Genomic DNA, 25,345 nt, shown 5'->3' with positions numbered 1-25,345 from the left:
GAATTTGCAACATAATCGGTTCAGAGAAGCTGTATTGTCGGCCCATTGCTGTTGCAGCTGGTGCTGGAATTATTGCAATGATTGACTGCTCGGGAATCCAGCATGTATCATTTCTCACAGGCCAGTGAAAGAAGCTAGCTGGTCCATGAGGATGCATAGAATTTATTAATGCATCATGGTCGTCGACTGAAATTTCAGAAATATTTCCAATCCACCAGTTCCTATCGTAAATGCAGGCAACGTATTGCCCTGGCTGGAGGTTTGCAATTGGCACAAAAGGCATTTCTGATCTGACAGATCTATCTACATGGGCAATGAAAGATGATGGGTCATTTGACACCCTTGAAATGCGAATCTTTTTGTCATCAATTGGCACAAACTGGTGATTTTCTCTTGTTCCAGCAATTGTATGTCCTTCTTTGAACCTTTCCTCTTGAACTACCCGTATTTCGTAAATTTTTTCTTTTGGAACAAAAAAAATTTGATTCCATGCAGTTGCTCGTTGCAAAAGTTGAATAAATCCACCGGGGTCAGTATTTGGTTTTCAGTTGGGAGTTGAAGACTGGCACGAGCTGCCAACCTCTTTGCTGTCCCTCCAATCCCATCACAGGGCGACTTTCCATGACTGGTACCAAAAAAATTCCATTCAGCGCTGATATTGAAATCAGCATTGTGGTGGCACAAGTTGAGAAAATTTTTTAAATTTTTGTACTGGGCTGCAGATCCATCGCTGAAGTAGTGGATATGACGAATCCCATAGATGAGAGTCTTGAGATACTCCACAATTACTGTTAAGAAAGTGTGGACTGCAACTGTGTCATGTCGTGAGCAATCACTGAGTATGCACAAGCTGATGTTCTGCGCAGCTTCACCATTTAACTCCTTGAAGTAAATTACAAATGGGTGTACTGTAGCTTGACTATTTTCCCAGTGGAAACCTTGAATGGCATCTTGAACAATAAATGAGTAATTTTCAGCAAAGTCCATAAGGATCACAAGCTCTCCTTCAACGATTTCAAATAGCTACTTTGATGCTTGGCGATGTAGTGATGGCTACAAAGTTTAGAAATTTTCAAAACCAATTCTTCAATGAAATCTTCTATAGTCAGTTGTTTGGTATCAAGCGTGTCTCGATCAGTGTGAATCCATTGTTTGAACTCAATAATATCTTCAGGGTCACTGTTGACAAACACATTGACTAGAAATTCTTTTAAAACTTCAGGACCCGGGCATTTATCACAACGGCCAAGCATACAGTCCTTGGATTCAATTCCACAGACCATTTTGCATATGAGCTCTTTGTAGTCATCATTGATTGGGCATGCTGCAAGCATTAGTTTGACATTTTGGTGAATGGTACACACACAAACAGAATGTGTTCCAGCAGATCCAACGGTTACGGACCACTTTGGCCGAAGCTCACAAAACTTGGAAAATCCAATTTCAGGGCCATTCCCATCCCGATAGGCAACAAACATTTCCCTCATATTGCTCAGTAATAGTCGCTTTTGCATCTGCTTTTTTTTTTTCTCCTGCTATTCGCACTGATACATAGTCTTTTTTACCAGGGCACATTCGACTAAATTCATCATCCTCAAAAAATGCCTGCACCTTTTTCTTCACTTCCTCAGAAACTTTCTTGCCACACTTGATTCTAGGTAAGGCTAAGATCCCATGTTCACATTTAAGCTTTCGAGCTTGCTTGACCATTCGTTCAGAGACACCGAATTCGTCTGATATAGCCTTAATGGACCAACTTTTAGGTGCCAATGTCAAGATTTGGACCTTTTCTGCCCGACTGAACACCTGCAGCTTTTGCTTCAAATCTGCCAAAAGGTGATTGTAATCCAGACACATTTTGCACTGTGCTGTTTTTGTTTGCTCAATGTCTTTCGGCTCAAAACCTCCAATTGAAGCAATCTTGCTAGAAAATGCGTTTTGTACCTGGCTTATCTTTCTCCTTGCATATCCAAGTGAATCCCGCTGGCTTACCCGTGGATATTTCAGAGGAGAGATGCCAATGGATGTTAAGCTTGACTTTAGACTTTCAGGAGAACATTCCATTCCATCTGGATCTGATTCAGAGGAAACTGGATCAGCTGATTTTTTCCTGTTAGCAAATTCTTTTCGACATGATGCACACATCTTCTGGCCAGGCTTCACATCATTCTTTGTAAATTTGTTCAATTGGTCAGCTGCTAACAAATTGATAGCTCGCAAATTGTTTTTGGTGTTATGACCTTTCTTCCCAAAAGGATTGCAACCCGATTTTTGCAAATGCTCATATTTGGTCAAGAATGAAGCTTCATGGTGTAAACAGATTTGTGAATGTTCGTCAAAATTTAGTCCCACTCGTCGACGCAGCAATTTCTGTTCATCCAATCCAAAGCTTGTAAACAATTTCAACTCATCCTTGCTATGGGTGAATGTCTTAAGGTGGCACTTCGAATTGTTCGCAAGGCCGATAGAGCACTGGGCGGATTCTTCATCAATTTCATTTTCCATCGCTAAAAAATAAATAATATATGCATTAAAACGTAACAATAGTCAATAACTTTTCATAAACAAAAAGGTTTATAGGTTTTTGATTATAATAGACATTGCTAGCAACAATACAACTCTGTAACATGTGATAATAATCTGAAAATCAAACACAAAATCAATGCATTACGCGCATAAATAACACCATGTTCAGTGGCATTTTTCTTTTCTTAAACTGAGAGACTCCAAAAAAAAAAAAAACAATGATCCTTGTAGAGAAAAATGTGCCCTTTCTAATGATATCAGAATTAATATATTTTAGGGGTACCCTTTTTGAGAAATTTGACCTAAAAATAGGTAAAATTCAGTTTTTTTAAGTTTTTCATCATATGTGGGTGTGAATATTTCCACAAATACATATGGTTTGACCGTGATATTGCAGCAATGCAAAGTCATGTAGATGTTTGGTGTACAGGGCAAAGCACCAGTTACTATTGGCTTTTGGTCTTGAGTTATATATGGGCAAAGTTTGGCATAAATTTTATGCGATGCTTTTTACAAGCTACTTTGACACAAAATTGCGGCCGAAATATTGTTTTGTCATAGCCAGTAATAATTTTATCGTGTTTAGAAGCAAAAGTTGAGCTAGTATGCCAAATTTCAGCATCATAGCCAGCATAGAACTCTAATGGCTATGTGCCAAAGTTTGCAAAATCCTCTTAGCTGAAGCCGCAGGCTTGGTGGAACCTCCAGTGAAAGGTCAACAGTGCCCAATGTATTTGAGATCTGGCCCTAAAAATTTACAGAACCTCTTTTCAAACATACATGTACATCCTTATAAATTTTCAACAAAATCGCAGAAGGTCGAGTTGGGACGATTTTTAAAACTGGTCCACTTGATGTGGAATGACCCACCTGTCACGTGAAAAAAAACCGCTATTAACCTGCAGATATGGGGTTAATATGCAGGTTAATAGCGTTCTGAACCTGCCTGGTGCTGGCACTTAGACCCACGCTGTCAGGAGGAAATTAACATTATACCTCCCAATAGTGTACTGGTTTCAGGCACGGGGGCAGCGCCGGCACGGGTTCAGTCACCGTTCTGTGTATAGAGATCAGCGGCTGTAACTGCACCCCGACACTGACTGACAGCAGCTCAGCATTAGGTCCAGCTGTCAGGGCCGGGGGCAAAGTTAGAGCCATCGCTCTACATTCACAGAGCGGTGACTGAACCGGCGCTGCCCCCGTGCCTGAAACCCGAATGCTGCCGAATAAATAAAGTTCCTTTCCTCTTGGTACCAGGCAGGTTCAGAACGCTATTAATCTGCAGGTTAATAGCATTTTTCACATGACCGATTCCCTTTAAAAGTCTAACAGTTATATAGGATTTTTTAAGTGTGATATATGAAGTGCGCTCATGAATGTAAACATGATGTCTTTTGTAACATGTTATATTATTTCTCTTTTTGATTTGTAAAACTAAATGAAAAAGCAATAAATTTACTTAAAAAAAATATCTGACATGACTGGTTCCCTTTAGAAACATAACATGCTTTGTATGTCTCTTGTATATTACACGTCAGCCGATGAGATGAGGCAGAATTGTATTGGTGATTTCCATTATGTCCATTGAGCCTAACCATGCTCCTGTAAAAACATCAGCAGCAAATTGTGGATATTACATCACCAATCGCTCAATATTTCTTGGAGCCTCGTTCACTTATCCCACCAAAACGTCGAACTAGTATGTGTGAGTTATTCTATATTATTTAGTATTGATAAGCATTTTCACTTTTTATCACAGGTGACCCCAAGCAGGACCTGGCATATGAACGCCAGTATGAGCAGCAAACCTATCAGGTCATCCCTGAAGTGATAAAGAACTTTATTCAGTACTTCCACAAGACAGTGTCTGACCTGATAGATCAGAAGGTGTACGAGCTGCAGGCCAGCCGAGTGTCCAACGATGTCATCGACCAGAAGGTGTACGAGATACAAGATACAGTATCTATGAGAACAGGTAAAGAGGTTCTGCAGCATGGAGGTTCATATGACAGTGTGATCAGTTTTTTGCAGCTGCTACTCTCATGACTGACTCGACCATTGTTATTTCTCACTGACTTACTGCTTTCTTCTCATTGCAGCTGGACAAAGTTAACTGAACGTTTCTTCAAGAATTCCCCATGGCCTGAAGCAGAAGCAATCGCTCCGCAAGTTGGGAATGGTAGGTGTGGGCATTTACGTTACTGATGGCTGTATGACTTGGGGAAGGTGCACATGACATCTCTTATTCGCCGGTGTACCTGCTAAGTTATCAAAGGCTAAGACTGTGCAGGAAAATTACGGCGGTGTTTTTCCCAAAGCGTCTTCATTGGCATTTTTGCACCAGTTTTACTGTCGGCTTTTTTTTTTTCCGTCCTTTTAATAGCTAGCAGCTTCCAAGCAGAAGCCCCCCAAATATTGAACGTGCGTCCACATCCCGGTTTTCAAACTTGCAGTGGTTAAAAGAATTAACAGAAGTTTTAACATTGCTGTGCATTTTTTTATAGTGCTTCTTTAGGCTGAATCTGTCTGAAAGACGTTGTGTGCCCATACCCTCTTGAGTTATTATTTGCACCCTTTTTTATAGGCTGAGATGCTTTTGCAGTCAAAAGAGTCAATTAAATTTAGTGCAATAGAAAAGGAAGCAGTTTTCCATTTTAGAAAAATAAATGCTGACCACTTCTTACTTGCTAATGCTACTTTATCCACTTTTGTTCTTGTGGTTTTGATAACTGTTTCTCTTTTTTTCTGACTTTGTTAGAAATCTAAAACAACCATCTAAACTTAATGTGTGGGTGTTTATAACCAGTTCCCTTCTCTTTCAGATGCGGTGTTCTTAATCCTCTATAAGGAGCTATATTACAGACACATCTACGCCAAAGTTAGAGTAAGAATTCGTTCTGCCGCTTTAATTTGGACACCGGTGCATAAGTTGTATTTGGGGGGATGCAATAACACTGATTCTTGTCCTTTCTTTAGGGACCCACATTGGAGCAGCGTTTTGAATCTTACTACAACTACTGCAATCTCTTCAACTACATTTTGAGTAAAGGCACCGTCACACTAAGCGATGCAGCAGCGATCCCGACAACGATACGACCTGTCAGGGATCGTTGCTGCATCGCTAATACATCGCTGGTGAGCTGTCAAACAGGCAGGCTCACCAGCGATGAGGGGAGCAGCGATATCATGGAAAGAATCGTTCCACGATGTCCTGCTCCCGTTACCAGCCTGCTGCTTAAGCAGGAGCAGGCTGGTAACTATGGTAAATATCGGGTTACTAAGTGCGCGTGTGCCCCTAGTAACCCGCTGTTTACCATGGATACCACTCTGCTACGGTGCGCGGGAGCCTCCGCTCACTGTAGCAGAGTGGTATCCATGGTAAAAAGCGGGTTACTAAGTGCGCGCGTGCCCCTAGTAACCCGATATTTACCATGGTTACCAGCCTGATCGTTGGTCCCGCTGGTCACACACAGCGATGTGTGCTGGCCAGCGGGAGGCCAACGACCAAAAAATGGTCCAGGACACTTTGCAACGATCAGCGACCTCACAGCAGGGGCCTGATCGTTGCAAAGTGTCACACATAGCGACATCGCTGGTGAGTCACCAAAACCGTGACACAGCAGTGATCTCGCTAGCGATATCGCTTAGTGTGACGGGGCCTTAAGTTTGACTGTTAGGCCACATTCACACGTTGAGTATTTGGTCAGTATATCATATCAGTATCTGTAAGCCAAAACCAGGAGTGGGTGATAAATACAGAAGTGGTGATGTGTTTCTATTATACTTTTCCTCTGATTGTTCCACTCCTGATTTTGGCTTACAAATACTGAGGTAAAAAACTGAACATGGCCTTAGGTTGTAAATGTTAAGGTTTTTTTGGCCTTCGGACCACCCTTTTTTTATCGGATTCCCTATCTATTTAGTACCGTAATCCAAACTAGTTTCTAATATGCTTGCACTAAAAATTCCTTAACGTCCCCTAACTTCACTATCTAACTGCTATTGTTTTTTTTTTTCCCTACTTGCTTTTTGATGACGCTATGTGCATGCTGGGATACTGAAATGAAGCTTCATTAGGGGGAGAGGCTGCCACAGCCCCTGCTTCCTCCCTGAACTGAAGCTTCATCAGTGACGCTTATTTCAGGGGCTGGGCTAGTCCCTGATCGCTGTGTCACTTGTGGGGACGGTGCTGTTCTCTGCACGCCGCCGGGTATTCTGACGTCGTGCTCTGACAGTGCACTCTCCTCTGTGGTGTTGGTTCATTATTACTGATCTTAGCTGACAACACAGAGCACATGCTATGACTGCACATCGCACAATGACAGCGTGCACGGACTAGCCCATGCCCTGAAATGGACATCACTGATGACTCTTGGTTGCAGGGAGGGGGCCTGCGACTGCAGCAGTGACCGCAGCCTCTACCCTCTTATGACTCTTTGTTTGAGTATCTCATCATGCACTGGGATTCTCACACGAAGCGTCAGCGCATGGGAAATAGGGAAAAAAGATGTAATAGCAGTTAGTGTAGTTAGGGGACGGTAGGGAATTTTTAATGTAAGCCTAATTGAAATGGGTTTAAATTACAGCACTAGATAGGGAGTTAGATGAAAATTTCTTTGGCCTTCGGACTACCTCTTTTAAAGGTGTTTTCACAAAAGCATTTATGTATCAACAGGTGAGATCAGTGGGGGGGGTATAACCACTGCAAACCCCCTCCCACCCACTGAAGACACAAAGCTAATCCTGTGTGCTGAGTGTGGATAGATCAGTAGTGCACATGCATGATCATGACGCACCCCTGGGCCTGTGTCGCGCAGCGTTGCGCACGCGGGAGCTTACCCGGAGCCGGATCTGTTGAGGGTTGTAGTCTCGTGGCGGTGACCCGGTCCGTGCCCAGGGAGTCAGACTAAGTGGCGCTGTATTAGCGGTAGATGTTGTACGACTACGCCACCCGTTGAATGCAGCGAAGGAGCTGCCGCTGCAGGGCAGACCGCTGAGGCCGGTGGTAGGATTGTGCAGCGTGATAGTATCACCCCCAACGGGAGGGGTATGGCCTCAGGGCAGCCGACGTGGATGATGGGGGTAGCAGGAACCACTCGGAGACGGTACAGTGTAGTTCAGGGTCTTTACTGGTGACAAAGATAGACCCTCCCGGAGTACTGCTAGCGATTGAGGCCTGGTCAGTCCTTGAGCAGATGGGATCTCCCCTGGCCAGGCGAAGTTGTAGGCCTCCCAAACTAACTGTACTCTTCTGGCTACCTTGCTAGAGGCGGGTATAAATAGCCCACGTCCCTGAGTGTACCGTGTGGTGCTCACCCGTATGGCCGGTGACTCGGGGCCTTCTAGTAGCTTCCGCTCCACGACGGCGGTGCTGGTCCCACGCGTGTGACCATACCTTCGGGTTTCTTGGCCAGAGGACCTGAAATCCCCTGCCGGTCGGTTTCTGCTGCTGGATAGGAGTTAGTCCCCACAGCCTCGGACTCCGGGTCCGGTGATAGCTTCTCAGTCAGGGCGAGCTCTGCAGCTGCCAGCCCCTGACTCCTTGTAGCACTGCGCCCACAGAGCTCCTGATGTTCTTTTCCTATATCTGCTTCTCTTCTCTGTCTCTACTTCTTCTCTACTCTCTAACCCTGCCTCAGCCCTAGGTTTATATAGGGGAAGTTCTTCCCCTCCCAGGACTGGGCAGGAGGTGTGGCATGCACAGGATCCCTGACCAAGAGACCTCCCACCTGCTCTCAGACATAACATTGCTGTTACTGTGGAAACCAGACCCCTGGGGTGCCACAATCACATATGGCAGTAATGGACATGCATGTGAATCCTGTGACTATATGATCATTGTTTGTGCGATAACCCCTCTAAGAATGACATGACAGTTTTGTCTGTGGCTTGTGTTGTGTTGCTGGTGCGATATTATTTGCATTGACACTGATGACTTCCTTGTAGATGCTGATGGTCCTGCGCCCTTGGAGCTGCCTAACCAGTGGCTGTGGGATATTATTGATGAATTCATTTACCAGGTACAGATATTTTCCTGTAGACTTTCTCCCGCTGCGCTCTGCTCACGCGTCTCTCTTTGAACATGCAGACCTAATATTTTCACTCTTGGTTAAATCTGTCTATTTCTGCACTATGCAGTTTCAGTCATTCAGCCAGTATCGGTGTAAGACCGCAAAGAAATCAGAGGAAGAAATTGAATTCCTGCGTTCCAACCCCAAGATCTGGAACGTTCACAGCGTCCTTAATGTGTTACATTCTCTAATGGATAAATCCAACATTAACCGGCAGCTGGAGATTTACACCAGTGGAGGTGAGGGATAGAGCTGTACTTGATGCTTGGTGTCTTTGGCTCATGTTCCTGTCGTGTTCTCGACACAGAATCTGCCTGGGTTTTTATGCCACTGACAGTTGTTTATTTTTATCAATGGTGATGTCCAGGCTCGGTGCTCAATTTTGCAGCCATTCTATGTGACTGCAGACTTGTGAATCCTCTCACTGCCCACTGTCAGGATCTACAGCGGGCTTGTGAATGCAAGTATGCAATTTGCATATTTCCAGCCACATTCCAACTAGACATGTCCGGCCTCCCTTAATTGACTTGAATTAAGCCAGGCCACACACATCTAGTCGGTACGTGACCACATTATGCAAATTGCATTCACGAGCCCGCTCGCTTCGTGCACCAGAATCCAGCGCGCACTCTGCAGATTCACAAATCTGCAGTCACGGAGTGACTGCACAGTTGCACTCCAAGTCTGGATAATTAATTTCAGTGAGGTACCTGCCTATTTATTCTGGGAAACGTTTAATTCTTTCTGTGCAGTGTCTGCTAGATCTCTACAAATATTTAGTAATTAGAAGCAGGGCTGTGGAGTTGGTAAGCCAAAGCTCCGACTCCTCAATTTCCATGACACCGACTCCACGATTCCGTCTGCTGTAGTACATAGTTACTAGTGTTGAGCCACCCCCGTAGAGTTCGAGTTCGGTTCGGTTCGTCGAACACCCGTGTGTTCGCCGAACTGTTCGTCGAACACCTTCGAACACCGTTAAAACCAATGGCAGGCAAACAAAAACACATAGAAACACATAGAAAACACCTTCAAAGGTGTCCAAAAGCTGACAAACTGCTCAGAAGACACAACTAACACATGGAAAAGTGACAAGTACATATAGTCATGCGAAAAGAAAAGAGGTGGAGGAGTAAAAGGAGGGGGAGACACAGATATAGGCATGTCATGCCCTTCTAAAATCCAAAAAGTGAGAAGCCGACACGTTCAGTACGCTCCTGCCCGTGCCACCTCCGTGTCGCCGGGTTTGTGCCAGAGCCGCGGTGAACCCTGACGGCCAGCCCCCCTCTCCCAATACTGGTGCCTGTCCGCTGGTGGGTCGAGCGAGCCCCCCTGTGGTGGAGGCAGCTCTAAGCTTTTTAATTTAAATTGTCTCTCTAATTTGAATAAATACACTTTAAATCCATTTACAAGGATCTATTGGAGGGCAAGTCTCATGCCAGCAGCCGCGTAATTCCAGCTCCAGTAGCGTCCACTAAAGCTGCTGCAGTTAAAAAGCTTTTATAAGGATCGAGCTCGGCTGTCCACCGCAAGGCATCCTACTGCCAGTCCGAGCCCCTATGCCTTGGGGTGCCTCCTGATGCTCTTCACTGAGTATCCCGTGGTCCCGAAGCATTTCCTTTGAAAAAATGAAGTGTCCAAACTACAGGTGGTGTAGCTTGCTTAACAGCCGGGATAATCCGCTGACTAGCAGACCCTGCTACTAGGCACAAAGTATTTCCTGGGCTAGATGCAGTTAAAAATTTGTAATTAGATACTCTCGTTGGATGCTGAGAAAGCATTCCATAGAGTCTCCTGGCACGCCATATATGATTCTCTTAAAAAGCTTGGGGTAGGGGTCTAGTGGACCCTTTTATAGCCAAAATCACGGCCCTGTATCGCAATACATCACCTAGGCTGAAGATAAATGGAACTGTAGCACCCTGAGGGCTCGGTTGCTACAGAGGTATTGCACCTCACCCAGAGGTGTGATATCTCACTCTCAGGTAAGGATGTAGTGTGGATCAGGACCCGACACCTGCATGCATTACACCACATTGCCGTGGGGCAGGGCGACCAATATGCCCCTGAGATGGGCACGACAGTCCCTGTCCCTGGCTGGAGTGGGGGGAGGGAACACTGAGGAAGGGGAACCCTGTAGTGCAGGAGCAGGGAGGAAGCAGTTCCTGGGTGCATTGAGAAGGGAGTATAAAAGGTGGGCACCATCTTAGTTCAGTGCAGAGAAGTCTGAGCAGAAGTGGCAGGGAGCAGGGGCTCTGCATGAGCTCTGCTCCGGAGGCGGGCCTAGTAACAGAGGCCCAGGCCTGGAAGAGGGAGAAGGAAGGAAGAGGAGCGGAGAAGGCTCCAGGAACGAGGAACGAAGGGATCTCAGGGGTGCGGACGGGCGAGTCGCCACCGCACGCCCGAATCCACCTGCGTGGAGGGGTCAGGCCAAAGGGGGAGACTGGTCCCCGAAACTAGTGGAGGCAGGAAACGACCCTCAGCTAGAAACAGGAGGCTGTGACATTTTATGTGGCGCAGCCCCTCGCTACACCCGCTAGGAAGGCACCACATAGGGTCAGGGAAACTGGCGCCAAGTTTACCAAGAGGAGGCCCGAGGCAGCCGGACAGAAGGGTTGGTAAGAAAGGCCAGACAAAGGACACACAAAGGGGGTCCTGTGAAGCACTCCAAAGTTATCTGGGAGTTGTCTGAGCCCCTCACCTGGTGAGCACAGTACGACGTGGGCAGCCGTTACCTGCAGACGTGGTCTGGATAATAAGAACTGTGAGTAAAGGCCCTGGACTGCATCACTGACTCCGTGTCATTACTGCTGCTGCCCTGCACCATCACCCCCATCCTCCGCATACACTGCCCTGAGGCTATACTCCTCCCGTGGGGAGTTATGCTACGCTCTGCTGCACCCACAACACCAGCCTCAGCGGTCTGCCCTGGAGCGGCGGTTCACTCTGACCGCAATCCACGGGTGGCATAGTCGGACATTTAAACATCAAAACCACATAAATAGTTCCGCCACTGGTTTGACCGCCCTGAGCCACGGAACCGGGTTGCCGCCACGGAGACTACAACCACCAGCATCCACCAAAAAGGGTCTGGCTCCGGGTGTCCCAAGGCCCAGGGGGCGCGTCAGAACATTTTCATCACCTTTCACAATCACCAATGGGACAAGGCAGGGATGTTCTCTGTCCCCTCTCTTATACATCCTAGTGACGGAGCACCTGCTCTCATCAATTCGCCATAACCCCAATATTAGGTGGATTGAGGTGGGAGGCACCGAGTACAAGTGCTCTCTATTTGCTGATGATGTCCTAGTATATATCACTCAATCACATATATCCATCCATGCTGTTATGGCTGAAATAGATCACTTTGTTACATGGTCAAATTTTAAAATCAATGCAGCGAAGTCTGAGGCCCTCGATGTCTCCCTCCCCAAATCCATATAGGATTCCATCCAGTCCAACTTTCCCTTTGCCTGGCCCTCACAGGGTATCAAATACTTAGGAATTCCTATTCATAGAGACCTCTCCCATCTATGTTATCTTAATTTTGGGCCCTTTATTGAACAACTCCATATAGACCACGGTTGGCAAGTTAGAACTGTAAGATTCACTACGTGAACCACTGGTGTTTTGTGGAAAAGCACATGTACACTGTGTTCCAAATTATTATGCAAAAAGTGTTTAGGAGTGATAAGGGAAGAATTTGTTTGTTTGTCAGTTAAACTCATTGATGGTGATGTGTGTCAGGGCTCTTTATATCACTGTAAGCAATTGCAGACACCTGTGCTAATTAGTTTGGCAGGTGTGTCCAATGAAAGGCAAGACTACTTAAGAAGGGTGTCTCACATTATTAAGCAGCCTACATTTTCTGCCAAAATGGGAAAGAAAAAGGATGTGTCGGCTGCTGAGAAGCAACAAATTGTGGAGTGTTTAGGTCAAGGCATGACTACAATCAACATTGTGCGATGATCAGGATGAAGTGTCTTGGCAATCAAGAAGTATGTAGCTGATTCACAGTACACACGTGTGCGTGCTGATAAGGGCAAATTGAGGACTCTTTCCTACAGGCAATTACGTCAGGTTGAAAGAGCAGCGGCAAAAAAGCCTTGTCATAGCAGCAGACAAGTTTTTGAAGCTGCTTGTGCCTCCAACGTCCCCCGAACAACAAGATGCAGGGTCCTTCAGAGGTTTGCAGCTGTGCATACGCCATCCTGTCGACCTCCTCTATCCACTTCACACAAGCAGAAACGGCTCCAGTGGGCCAAACATTACATGAAGACTGATTTCAAAACTGTTTTGTTCACGGATGAGTGCCGTGCAGCGCTCGATGGTCCAGATGGATGGAGTGGAGGATGGCTGGTTGATGGACACCCCACGCAAACACGGCTACAGCGCCAACAAGGAGGAGGTGGAGTAATGTTTTGGGCTGGAATCATGGGGAGAGAGATTGTCGGCCCCTTTAGGATCCCTGAAGGCGCTAAAGATGAACTCCATAATGTATGTGGATTTTCTCAAACAGCACTTCCTGCCATGGTTCAAGAAGAAGAACCGTGTATTTCACAGCAAGATCATTTTTCTGCATGATAATGCACCATCTCATGCTGCACATAAAACATCTGCATCTCTGGCTGATATGGGCATAAAAGGGGACAAACTTATGGTGTGACCCCCATGCTACCCTGACCTCTACCCCATTCAGAACCTTTGGAGCATCATTAAAAGGAGTGTCTATGATGGCGGGAGGCAGTTCACATCTAAGCAACAGCTCTGGGAGGGTATTCTGTCCTCATGCAAAACAATTGAAGCAGAAACCATCCAAAACCTGACAAATTCAATGGACGAGAGAGTTCAGAAGCTCCTTTCGAACAAGGGGTCCTATGTGAAAATGTAACATCACCTAGAATAAAGTTTTGAGTTGAAAACTGTTTGATTTCAGTTTCTAACAACCTGCTAATGCTTATAATTTCAAAAATGACCATTTTTTTGGTCTTTATTAAAATGAAAAGGTTGATCGAAAAGTTTGGGGGATCTAAGAGTGTGGCAACCCAGTAGTCATGATTACTTCGAATTCTGACAATATGAGGGTCATGCTGCAGGTAGTGCAGCAAGAAGGCACTTATGTGTCTTGCGCATCTCGGAGCCCCAAAATTATTTTCTGGGCTAGATGCAGCTAAAAATTATTATTAATTTTAAATCTGGTGAAGCTTTAGTATAGATGGCCTAATAGGATCAGTGCTGCACACTGCTACAAAGCCCAAATTATTTTCCAGTCAAGATACAGATAAACATGATTAGTAATTTTAAATCTGGTGGAGCTTATTATAGATGGCCTAATAGAATCAGTGCTGCACACTGCTACAAAGCCCAAATTATTTTCCAGCCAAGATACAGATAAACATGATTAGTAATTTGAAAGCTTAAAACGGTTGGTAGGGTGATTTTAACCAATCATCAAGCTTTTACTCTCCCCAGGATGACACAGGGGTAGAAAAGTCGTTTCGGATCCATGATTTGTTCATCTTTATGAACGTGAGTCTGTCTACATTATCAGTGGAGAGCCGCGTGCGCTTATCTGTCAGCACACCACCAGCAGCGCTGAACACACGTTCAGACAGAACGCTGGCTGCGGGGCATGACAAGATCTCCAAGGCGTAAGTGGCTAGCTCCGGCCATTTATCCAGATTGGAAGCCCAAAAAGAGCAAGGGTCCAGTGACACAGTCGTGGCTTCAATGTTTACTTGGAGATACTCCTGTACCATCGTCTCTAGGCGTTGACTATGTGTCAGACTTCTTGTCTCCTGTGGCCTTGCAAAGGATGGGCTAAAAAAGTGGTGAAATGATTCTGCAAAATTGATGTTACCAGCAGATACTGTGGTTCTGTTACGGTTTGAGTGCTGAACACTTGACGGTCCCACGGTTGGCAAGTTGGAACTGTGAGATTCACTACGTGCACCACTGGTATTTTGTGGAAAAGCACATGTAAGATTCTGCAACAGTCTCTGCTGATACTCCTGCATGCGTGCATCCCTTTCTATGGCAGGAATAATTTCTGCAAATTTACTTTTGTACCGGGGATCTAACAGTGTGGCAACCCAGTAGTCAGGATTATTTCTAATTCTCACAATTCGAGGGTCATGTTGCAGGTAGTGCAGCAAGAAGGCACTCATGTGTGTTGCGCATCCAGGAGCACCAAGTCCCTGTTGTGTTGGTGGCGAGGTAACAATCATGCTTCCTTCCTCTGTCCTCTCCCCCCAACCTCGCACAACAGAAATGTGATCAAGGTCTCCCTCATCTGATGAGTCTTCCATCAGTTCGTCCTCCACTTCTTCCTGGGCTCCTGCACCTTCCTCACTAGTTTGGCTGCTACCATGCGCCCTGGTAAAACCATCTCCCCCACCCTCACATGCCTGCCGCCTTGGTGCTGCCGACCGTCTGGACCTTGCAGATGTTAGCCCTTCCGCATACAACTCCTCCTCCTCTACTTCCTCCACCTCCTCTTGTGCCACCACCTGACTCCGAATTCTGTTTAACATGTGCTCCAGCATGTAAATCACCGGAATAGTCATGCTGATAATGGCATCGTCAGCACTAAACATCTTCGTCGCCATTTCAAAACTGTGCAGAAGGGTGCATAGGTCCCTGATCTGAGACCACTCCTCCAGCGTGATTTGCCCCACCTCTGGATCGCGTTGGCCCAGGCTATACGTCAGAACGTATTGCACCAGGGCTTGTCGGTGCTGCCACAGTCGCTGCAACATGTGCAGAGTTGAATTCCACCGGGTAGGCACATCGCATTTTAGCCGGTGAAGTGGCAGGCCCAACGACTTCTGTAGAGATGTAAGTCGCTGAGCTGCGGGATGCGAACGGCGAAAGTGAGCACACAGCGACCGTGCCCTCTGCAGAAGGCCATCTAGTCTGGGATAGTGGGCTAAAAATTGCTGGACAACCAGGTTCAACACGTGAGCCATACAAGGCACGTGTGTGACATTGCCCCGGCGAAGGGCCGCACCCAGGTTTGCAGCATTGTCGCACACGGCCTTCCCTGGTTTCAGGTCCAGTGGAGACAACCATTCATGAAATTGGTTCTCCAGAGCTGACCACAACTCCTCAGCTGTGTGACTCACATTTCCCAGACATTTCAATGTAAAAACCGCCTGATGACGTTGAGCCCTACTGCCAGCATAGTAAGGAGGTGTGCAGGATCCCTTCTGCACAGTTAGAAAGCTTGTGGCATGACCAGACAGGCTTTGGGTGCAGGTGGAAGACCGAGAGGAGGTTGAGGAGGCAGAAGCAGTGGAGGAACTTTGACATAAAGAGGATTGACGCACAACTCGTGGGGACGGCAAGACTTGGACAGCAGCCCCTTGTCCTGCTGTCACCATAGTTACCCAGTGCCCAGTCAGCGACATGTAACGCCCCTGTCCATGCCTACTCATCCAAGTGTCTGTGGTGAAATGCACCCTGTCACACACAGAGTTTCTCAAAGAAGCGGTGATGTTGTGTGCGACATGCTGGTGGAGCGCAGGCACACCTTTCTTTGAGAAGTAGTGCCGACTGGGCATCTGGTACTGGGGCACTGCGACGGACATAAGGTCTCGAAAATCCTCTGTGTCCACCAGGCGGAAAGGCAGCATTTCTGTAGCCAAGAACTTGCAGATGGTGAAATTCAACCACTTAGCTTTCTCATGGCTAGGAGGAAATGGTCTTTTACTTGTCCACATCTGAGGGACCGAGGGCTGGCTATTGTGCTTAGACGGGGTTGATAAGGGTGTCCCCGGCAAACTGCCGGTCTGTGAGGAAGATGCAGGCGGACATGTTAGGTTGCCTTGATCCAAAGGTGGTGCTATCGATGTCGGACAGCGCTCAACACCAGCTGGTGTTACCACCTCCAAAGAAAATGATGACCTGCCAATCACGCTGGCTGTTGCGGGTAAATAGGTGGCAGGTCTGCGCCCCAAAACAGGTGTGACTGCTGTCCCCCCAGTCACAGAGGATGAAGAGGCCGCGGATGCACAAGATATGGCAGACGGTGGTTGGCCCGGCCGGCTAGGCCGCATTGTAGCACACTGAGCTTCCCACTGCAACTTATGCTTCATGTCCATGTGCCGGTTCATGCATGAAGTACTCAAACTATGTATTTTTTGGCCTCTACTTAGCTTTTGCTGACAAATGTTACAGATAACACGAGTTGGGTCATCTTTATCGATCTGAAAAAATGCCCAGGCTATGCAAGGCTTAGCACCCATGCGACCTGAAGAGCCACCACGACTTGTGGTGAGAGGCAGAGTTGTGTTTGAGGATGCAGTTGTTGACGTGCTTCCAGTACTACGTCTCTGTCCAGGAAGGCGCAACCTGACCTCGTCGTCACTAGCATCTTCCTCCACCTCCTCTGCTGACCTCATCTCTTGGCTGACTGTGGGTTGACAGTAAGTGGGATCTCCAACCTCATCATCATCACCCTGTGCGTTATCACACCCGTCGTCCTCAGAGCCAACCTGTTCCTGCCCTGACAAAAAACTAAAGTTGTCGCTCCAATCAGGTATTTGAGTCTTATCATCGTCTTCCTCATTGTCTCCACCAACAGGAGTTACAGTTTGGGAATGAGGGTCTACATTATGGTCAGAACCTTCTGCGTCTGGTCCTGGATCCGACTCAAAGATTCTGGGCATCAGTGCAGATCATTTCCTCGTCTGGATTCACAGAAGCGCTGCAGTCGACCTCTGATTCCCAGGCTATAGTATGAGTAAACAGCTCTGCAGACTCAACCATCTGTTCTACCTCATACTCAGACGGGCAGCTGGAGATTTGGGAGCTGTGAGGAAGCAAGTGCGATTGGGGTGACACCTTTGAGGACTGGAGTATTTGTGATGTTGAAGTTGATGTGGAGGAGAGCCCACTTAAAGGAGCACTTGATATCCGTTGAAGCACCTGCTGTTTTTGTGCCTCATCTGGAATTTGTAGCGATTGGCGTGGCCGTAAGAAAGGGATCTTATCACATTGTCCGCTAAAAGAAGTAGACATTTTAGTTTGGCTGGAAGATGGTCTTTCTTCTGCAGATGTTACTGTTGCTTTAACACCTACCCCACGGACACAACCTTTTTTCTCCTTCCCAACACGCCTATTCCCCTTTCCACCAGCAGCAGGCCTTTTTCCACTCATTTTGGTGGTTAACTAATTCACAACTCTGGAGTTGTTTGCACAAAAAAACAATGGATGGGAACCGAGCAGAGCTGAGTGGCCAAACTGTGGTATTAGGCCAAAACTATTGGCTGGGTTAGATGCAGAAAAAAATTATATTCAATTTGCAACCTGATGGAGGTCTGTATAGATCAGATCTGGGCAACGTGCGGCCCGCGGGCCACATCTGGCCCTCTGGCTGTTCCAGTCCGGCCCGCGGACCGAGACAGCCGAAGGGCTGATAACAGTGGCCCACGGGCCGCACTGCACCGCACGCCGTCACCGCTCGCCGTCACTGCCCGCCTGCACACCGTCACCGCTGTCTCAATCCGTGGTCTCAATCCGCGGTGAATGCATTGGTGGAGGAGGGGCCGCCACTTCCCTCTTCCACCAATCAGCGTTAGAAATAGCTGACACAATGGCATCAGCCTGCACACTGTGGAGAGTCAGTGCATCAGAGACAGGAGCGTAGGGAAACGGGGAGTGAAGTAAGTATATGCTGGACACAGGGGGGGCTTTAATGCTGGACACAGGGACGGCTTTGCTTTGATGCTGGACACAGGGGGGCTTTAATGCTGGACACAAGAGATGCTTTAATGCTGGACACAAGGGGGGCTCTCATGCTGTACATAGTGGGGCTCTCATGCTGGACATAGTGGGGGGCTCTCATGCTGTACACAGGGAGGGCTGTCATGCTGGACACAGGGGGGTCTCATGCTGGACACAGGGGGGGCTCTCATGCTGGACACAGGGGGCTCTCATGCTGGACACAGGGGGGGCTCTCATGCTGGACACAGGGGGGTCTCATGCTGGACACAGGGGGGTCTCATGCTGGACACAGGGAGGGCTGTCATGCTGGACACAGGGGGGGCTCTCATGCTGGACACAGGGGGGGCTCTCATGCTGGACGCAGGGGGGCTCTCATGCTGGACACAGGGGGGGCTCTCATGCTGGACACTAGGGAGGGCTGTCATGCTGGACACATGGGGGCTCTCATGCTGGACATAGGGGGGCTCTCATGCTGGACACTAGGGAGGGTTGTCATGCTGGACACAGAGGGGCTCTCATGCTGGACACAGGGGGGGCTCTCATGCTGGACACTAGGGAGGGCTGTCAGGCTGGACACAGGGGGGGCTCTCATGCTGGACATGGGGGGCTTTAATGCTGGACACTGGGGGGCTGTCATGCTGGACACTTGGAAGGGCTGTCATGCTGGACACTTGGAAGGGCTGTCATGCTGGACATGAGGAGGCTCTCGAGCTCTCATACTGGACATGGGGGGGTGGGTGGTGCACATGCTGGACTTGGGAGGGCTGTGTGGGGCTCATGCTGGACATGGGGGGCTGTGTATGGCTCATGCTGGACACGGGAGGGCTGTGTGGGGCTCATGCTGGACATAGGGGGCTGTGTGGGGCTCATGGTGGACATAGGAGAGCTGTGTGGTGCTCATGCTGGACACGGGAGGACTCTGTGGGGCACATACTGGACATGGGAGGGCTGTGTGGGGCTCATGCTGGACATGGGAGGCTGTGTGGGGCTGATGCTAGACATGGGGGGCTGTGTATGGCTCATGCTGGACACCGGAGGGCTGTGTGGGGCTCATGCTGGACATGGGGGGCTGTGTGGAGCTCATGGTGGACACAGGAGAGCTGTGTGGTGCTCATGCTGGACACGGGAGGACTGTGTGTGGCTCATACTGGACATGGGGGGGGCTGTGTGGGGCTCATGCTGGACATGGGGGGGCTGTGTGGGGCTCATGCTGGACTTGGGGGCTGTGTGGGGCTCATGCTGGACATGGGGGGCTGTGTGGGGCTCATGCTGGACATGGGGGGGCTGTGTGGGGCTCATGCTGGACATGGGGAGGCTGTGTGGGGCTCATGCTCATGTTAATATTAAAATTGAGCAGAATTCATTTCAGCCTATTGGTTCGGCCCTCCCCAACAGGCACGGTCTCTCATGTGGCCCCTCGGGAAAATTAATTGCCCACCCCTGGTATAGATGGATTAATAGAACAAGTCCCACACACAGCTAGAAGCCCAATATTTTTTCAGAGGTAGATGCAGAAAAAAATATATTCAGTTTGCAACCTGATGGAGGTCAGTATAGATGGACTAATACAACAAGTCCCACACACAGCTAGAAGCCCAATATTTTTTCAGAGGTAGATGCAGAAAAAAATATATTCAGTTTGCAACCTGATGGAAGTCTGTATAGATGGATTAATAGAACAAGTCCCACACACAGCTAGAAGTCCAATATTTTTTCAGAGGTAGATGCAGAAAAAAATATATTCAGTTTGCAACCTGATGGAGGTCTGTATAGATGGATTAATAGAACAAGTCCCACACACAGCTAGAAGCCCAATATTTTTTCAGAGGTAGATGCAGAAAAAAATATATTCAGTTTGCAACCTGATGGAGGTCTGTATAGATGGATTAATAGAACAAGTCCCACACACAGCTAGAAGCCCAATATTTTTTCAGAGGTAGATGCAGAAAAAAATATATTCAGTTTGCAACCTGATGGACGTCTGTATAGATGGATTAATAGAACAAGTCCCACACACAGCTAGAAGCCCAATATTTTTTCAGAGGTAGATGCAGAAAAAAATATATTCAGTTTGCAACCTGATGGAGGTCAGTATAGATGGACTAATACAACAAGTCCCACACAGCTAGAAGCCCAATATTTTTTCAGAGGTAGATGCAGAAAAAAATATATTCAGTTTGCAACCTGATGGAGGTCAGTATAGATGGACTAATACAACAAGTCCCACACAGCTAGAAGCCCAATATTTTTTCAGAGGTAGATGCAGAAAAAAATATATTCAGTTTGCAACCTGATGGAGGTCAGTATAGATGGACTAATACAACAAGTCCCACACACAGCTAGAAGCCCAATATTTTTTCAGAGGTAGATGCAGAAAAAAATATATTCAGTTTGCAACCTGATGGAGGTCTGTATAGATGGATTAATAGAACAAGTCCCACACACAGCTAGAAGCCCAATATTTTTTCAGAGGTAGATGCAGAAAAAAATATATTCAATTTGCAACCTGATGGAGGTCTGTATAGATGGATTAATAGAACAAGTCCCACACACAGCTAGAAGCCCAATATTTTTTCAGAGGTAGATGCAGAAAAAAATATATTCAGTTTGCAACCTGATGGAGGTCAGTATAGATGGACTAATAGAATGATGCTATGCCCAAAAGATTTTACTTCACTAGGTGCAGTAAAAAAATTGGTATTCTATACACAGGTGGTATATCTTGCAACACAGATAGGCTACTCCACTGACTAACACACTCTGCAATAGGCCAAAAAGGATTAGCTTTGCTAGATTCAGCCAAATGCTGTGAAAAAAACTTGCACAGCACTGGCACAGACCTGCCTGGCAAAAACTGATAGGAACTGATGTAACCTAGTCCTGAAAAGGACTCCAATTACAATTAGTCTTTACTCCCACAATCTATCTATTTAAGAGCACAGACCTGCCTGATAAAAGTCGTAGGAAATGCTGTAACCTAGTCCTTAAAAGGACTGCAATCACAACTATTCCCTACTCCCAAGCTATCTGTAGATTTGTGCGAAAATTGGCTTGAAATTAACAAGGTATAGCGCACACAGCAACAGCGGTGCCGTCTAACACGCAGCTGCAGCAGTGAGAAAATGGTGGCGATGGGGAAAATGGCTTGGTCTTATAGGGCAAGGACATGTGACATACACTGCCAATGACACATGCCCTTGCTTGTGTGAAAAAAAGCACTTCGCTCCGTGTGTGCGCTGCTGATAGGCTGACAGATTGCACCTCCCCACTGCAAATGCGGGAAAGAGAAAAAAAAAATGGAGATCTTCATTGTTCCTGCAGAGATCCATCCCCTGCCCCTCCCCCCACCCCGCTGTACACTCAAACTGCGTATTAACATTAATTTTCATCATTACTGAGAAAAAATCCAGTTATGATTTTGGTGCACGAACAGTTATCGAACATAACCTCGAACAGCCGAATTTTTCTCAAATTGTTCGTGTTCGCCGAACGGCTCGAACACCGCCCAAAACAGCTCGCATTTGAGATTGGCGAACAGTTCGAGTAGAACAACGCTCATCTCTAGTCATCAGTTAGATTGCTGTGTGTATAAGGACACAGGTCACAGCAAACGCTCTGGTTGAGCAGAGAACGCTGCGGTGGTGAGTGGCCAGGAAAACGTTACCTGACTGACTACACTGATTCAGCTGTAACATTGGTAAAAGAGGGATAACGTTATAAAGTTGTTTTTCAGGGGTCGGCCTTGGGCCCTTAATTCCAGTGAAGAGAAATAATAATACTTCAGCATACCACAGCATTTTGTTTGATTGTAGCTCCTTGTGTTAACAGTTTGGGGGGGTTGGCCCTTTTCTGTTCCTAATGACTGTGCCCAGTGCAGAAAGCAATGTCCATAAAAGCATGGTTGGGAGAGTTTGGTGTGAAATAAATTAACTGGACGGCACAGAGCCCCGACCTCAAATACATAGAACACCTCTGGGATGATGTAGAAAGGAGATTGAGATTCAGGCCCTCTCGCCAGCATAAGTATCTGATCTTACAAATGCTTTTCTGGATGAATGAGCAAAAATTCACACAGAAATACCGGCTAAATATTGCAGTAAGCCTTCCCAGAAGAGTGGAGCCGTTATAGCTGCAAAGTAGGAACAAATCCATATTAAATCAAACCAAGTAGGATCCCGGCACTTACATGTGAAATAATTAGTCTTAACAATAAACGGCTAATTTTTTTTCTCAATTGAAAAAAGCCCAGAAGGGGCTAATGACTTGTATGTTGAGACAACAATAAATGGCTAATTATTTCACATGTGAGTGCCGGGATCCTACTTGGTTTGATATGCATTTCCTTGACCAGAGGAAGAACCATATGGAGTGCCGACCAGCCTGCCTTTTCCTTGTAACTCCACATTAATACTGCAAGGTGGCTAACGGACACATAGTACTAAGAGGCTTGTTGGGTGCATCTGGGGCAGGTTTTACGGGCAGCCTGAGAGACGGGTGGGTCTGGCTGCCCACATACCCCACCTCTGGGTGTGCTTCACATAATAAAATAGAGTCTGTTTGACAAGTGGTCTGTGTCTGGAACTGAGAAGACCTCCTGTGTGATGTCTCCAGTCTGAGCCGGTATACTGGATGCTATCCAGCCTGTGTGTCCTGGACTGTCTCTAAAGTGACTGTCTTGGAACAGTTTACTTTGTTTTGCCTGCACTGAAAGGCCGTTTATTTTCCTTTGCTTGTGGCATGGGTTATGAAGCACCAATAATCCAGCCTGGACATTTAAATGGAAAATGTTCCCATTTATACATGTCAAGCGCTTATCCCAGTACCACGTCACTAGGGGGGTGGCGGAATAAACCTACCTTCATTTACACTAATGCAAAACCTAGGTCAAGCCCAGCAACCACCATGTATTTTTTCTCTGCCCTATTCCATGCTTATCTAGGAGCTATAAGAGAGAAAATGCCAAATTGCCCATGACCTTTTTATTCTAGCTTTAGATGGGAGCCCTAGTGATATGCCATATTTATGGTTAGAAAACTGAGGCCCTGCTGTACCTGTCCATATAGAGGGCTTTTTGCAGATGCGTAATATTCTGCAACCCCAAAAAATAATTGAGCAAATATTTCCAAATTGCAATGCAAAAAAGAGGAAAATATATATATATTTTTTAGCTATTTGGAATCAGAATCAATAATACAGAGACTCCAATAGATTTAAGGAGAACAGACGCCCACCATAAAAAACACAGTCATGCAGCTTAAGACTTCCTTACCCTTTCTGCATACGTAACATTTTGTCTCCATATTTCTCTCTCAGCTGAGTGTGAATACTCTCATCAATGCGCATGGGGTACATGGTGAGGGCGATGGCCAGCAGTGCATACATCTGCTCATTCTGCTTGTTAATCTGTGCAGAAGGAATACAAGGTTTGTAAATCCAGCGATCATTTATAATTTGATAATAAAAATATAAGAGATGGCAGAACACATAAGGGGCTTACCATTTCATACTTGTATGTGGTTCTCTGGAACATACTCTTGGTTCTCTGGATATATAGCAAGATGTTAGCGAACACACGAATGGCATCCTGATATCTTCGCATCATAAGGTAGGCAAAGCCAACATAATAGTACGTGGTCACCCGACACTCCGGCACTCGGAAGTACATACTCTGCAAGCAGAAGATCAGACATACACTATATTTCCAGAACAACTGAACAGTAGTAAGAAATTATTACATGGTTGAGAGTACAGATAACAGAAATCTAAGTTCGAGCAAGACCTGCAGTAGTTCTCTTATCCAGATGTCCCAAAAGTTCTTGGCAGCCATTAGAAGGGTTATCCATCCATTCTCCCATTGATGCAGTGAAGTAGTCCTGTGCCCTTAGCAGAGAAACACCCCCAAAACATAATGTTTCCACCTCCATGATTGACAGTGGGGACGATATTCTTTGGGTCATAGGCAGCATTTCTCTTCCTCCAAACACGGCGAGTTGAGTTAATGCCAAAAAGTTAAATTTTGGTCTCATCTGACCACAGCACCTTCTCCCAATAACTCACAGAATCATCCAGGTGTTCATTGGCAAACTTCAGACGGGCCTGCACATGTGCCTTCTTGAGCAGGGGGGACCTTGTGGGCACTGCAGGATTTTAAACCTTTAAGGCGTAATGTGTTACCAATGGGTTTCTTGGTGACTGTGGTCCCAGCTGCCTTGAGATAATTAACAACTTCCCCCCCGTGTAGTTTTAGGCTGATCTCTCATCTTCCTCATGATCAAGGATACCCCACGAGGTGAGATTTTGCATGGTGCCCCAGATCAATGTCGATTGACAGTCATTTTGTATTTCTTCCATTTTCTTACTATTGCACCAACAGTTGTTCTACTCGAACTGTTCGCCAATCTCAAATTCGAGCTGTTTTGGGCGGTGTTCGAGCCGTATGGCGAACACGAACAATTTGAGAAAAATTCGGCTGTTCGAGGTTATGTTTGATAACTGTTCGTGCACCAAAATCATAACTGGATTTTTTCTCAGTAATGATGAAAATTAATGTTAATACGCAGTTTGAGTGTACAGCGGGGTGGGGGGAGGGGCAGGGGATGGATCTCTGCAGGAACAATGAAGATCTCCATTTTTTTTTCTCTTTCCCGCATTTACAGTGGGGAGGTGCAATCTGTCAGCCTATCAGCAGCGCACACACGGAGCGAAGTGCTTTTTTTCACACAAGCAAGGGCATGTGTCATTGGCAGTGTATGTCACATGTCCTTGCCCTATAAGACCAAGCCATTTTCCCCATCGCCACCATTTTCTCACTGCTGCAGCTGCGTGTTAGACGGCACCGCTGTTGCTGTGTGCGCTATACCTTGTTAATTTCAAGCCAATTTTCGCACAAATCTACAGATAGCTTGGGAGTAGGGAATAGTTGTGATTGCAGTCCTTTTAAGGACTAGGTTACAGCATTTCCTACGACTTTTATCAGGCAGGTCTGTGCTCTTAAATAGATAGATTGTGGGAGTAAAGACTAATTG

At 46.7% G+C, this 25,345-nt stretch overlaps 1 protein-coding gene and 1 pseudogene across 1 annotated transcript in view; both read left to right on the top strand.

Annotated features, from left to right (window-relative positions):
- LOC141157754 (eukaryotic translation initiation factor 3 subunit L-like) overlaps positions 1-4,572 on the top strand; it is an 84,621-nt gene extending 80,049 nt beyond the window's left edge. Inside the window, exon 3 of the mRNA XM_073645284.1 lies at positions 4,286-4,572. Within this exon, the coding sequence (XP_073501385.1) occupies positions 4,286-4,572 (287 nt within the window). The remainder of the gene's footprint in view (positions 1-4,285) is intronic.
- A 933-nt stretch (positions 4,573-5,505) lies between these two features.
- Positions 5,506-25,345, top strand: part of LOC141157753 (eukaryotic translation initiation factor 3 subunit L-like) — a 34,834-nt pseudogene continuing 14,994 nt past the window's right edge.

Source organism: Phyllobates terribilis, unplaced genomic scaffold (assembly GCF_046119375.1).
Source record: "Phyllobates terribilis strain yellow unplaced genomic scaffold, ASM4611937v1 Scaffold_8__6_contigs__length_399053987, whole genome shotgun sequence".
In the NCBI taxonomy this organism is placed as follows: domain Eukaryota; kingdom Metazoa; phylum Chordata; class Amphibia; order Anura; family Dendrobatidae; genus Phyllobates; species Phyllobates terribilis.
This window is presented reverse-complemented; position numbering and strand designations above follow the sequence as displayed.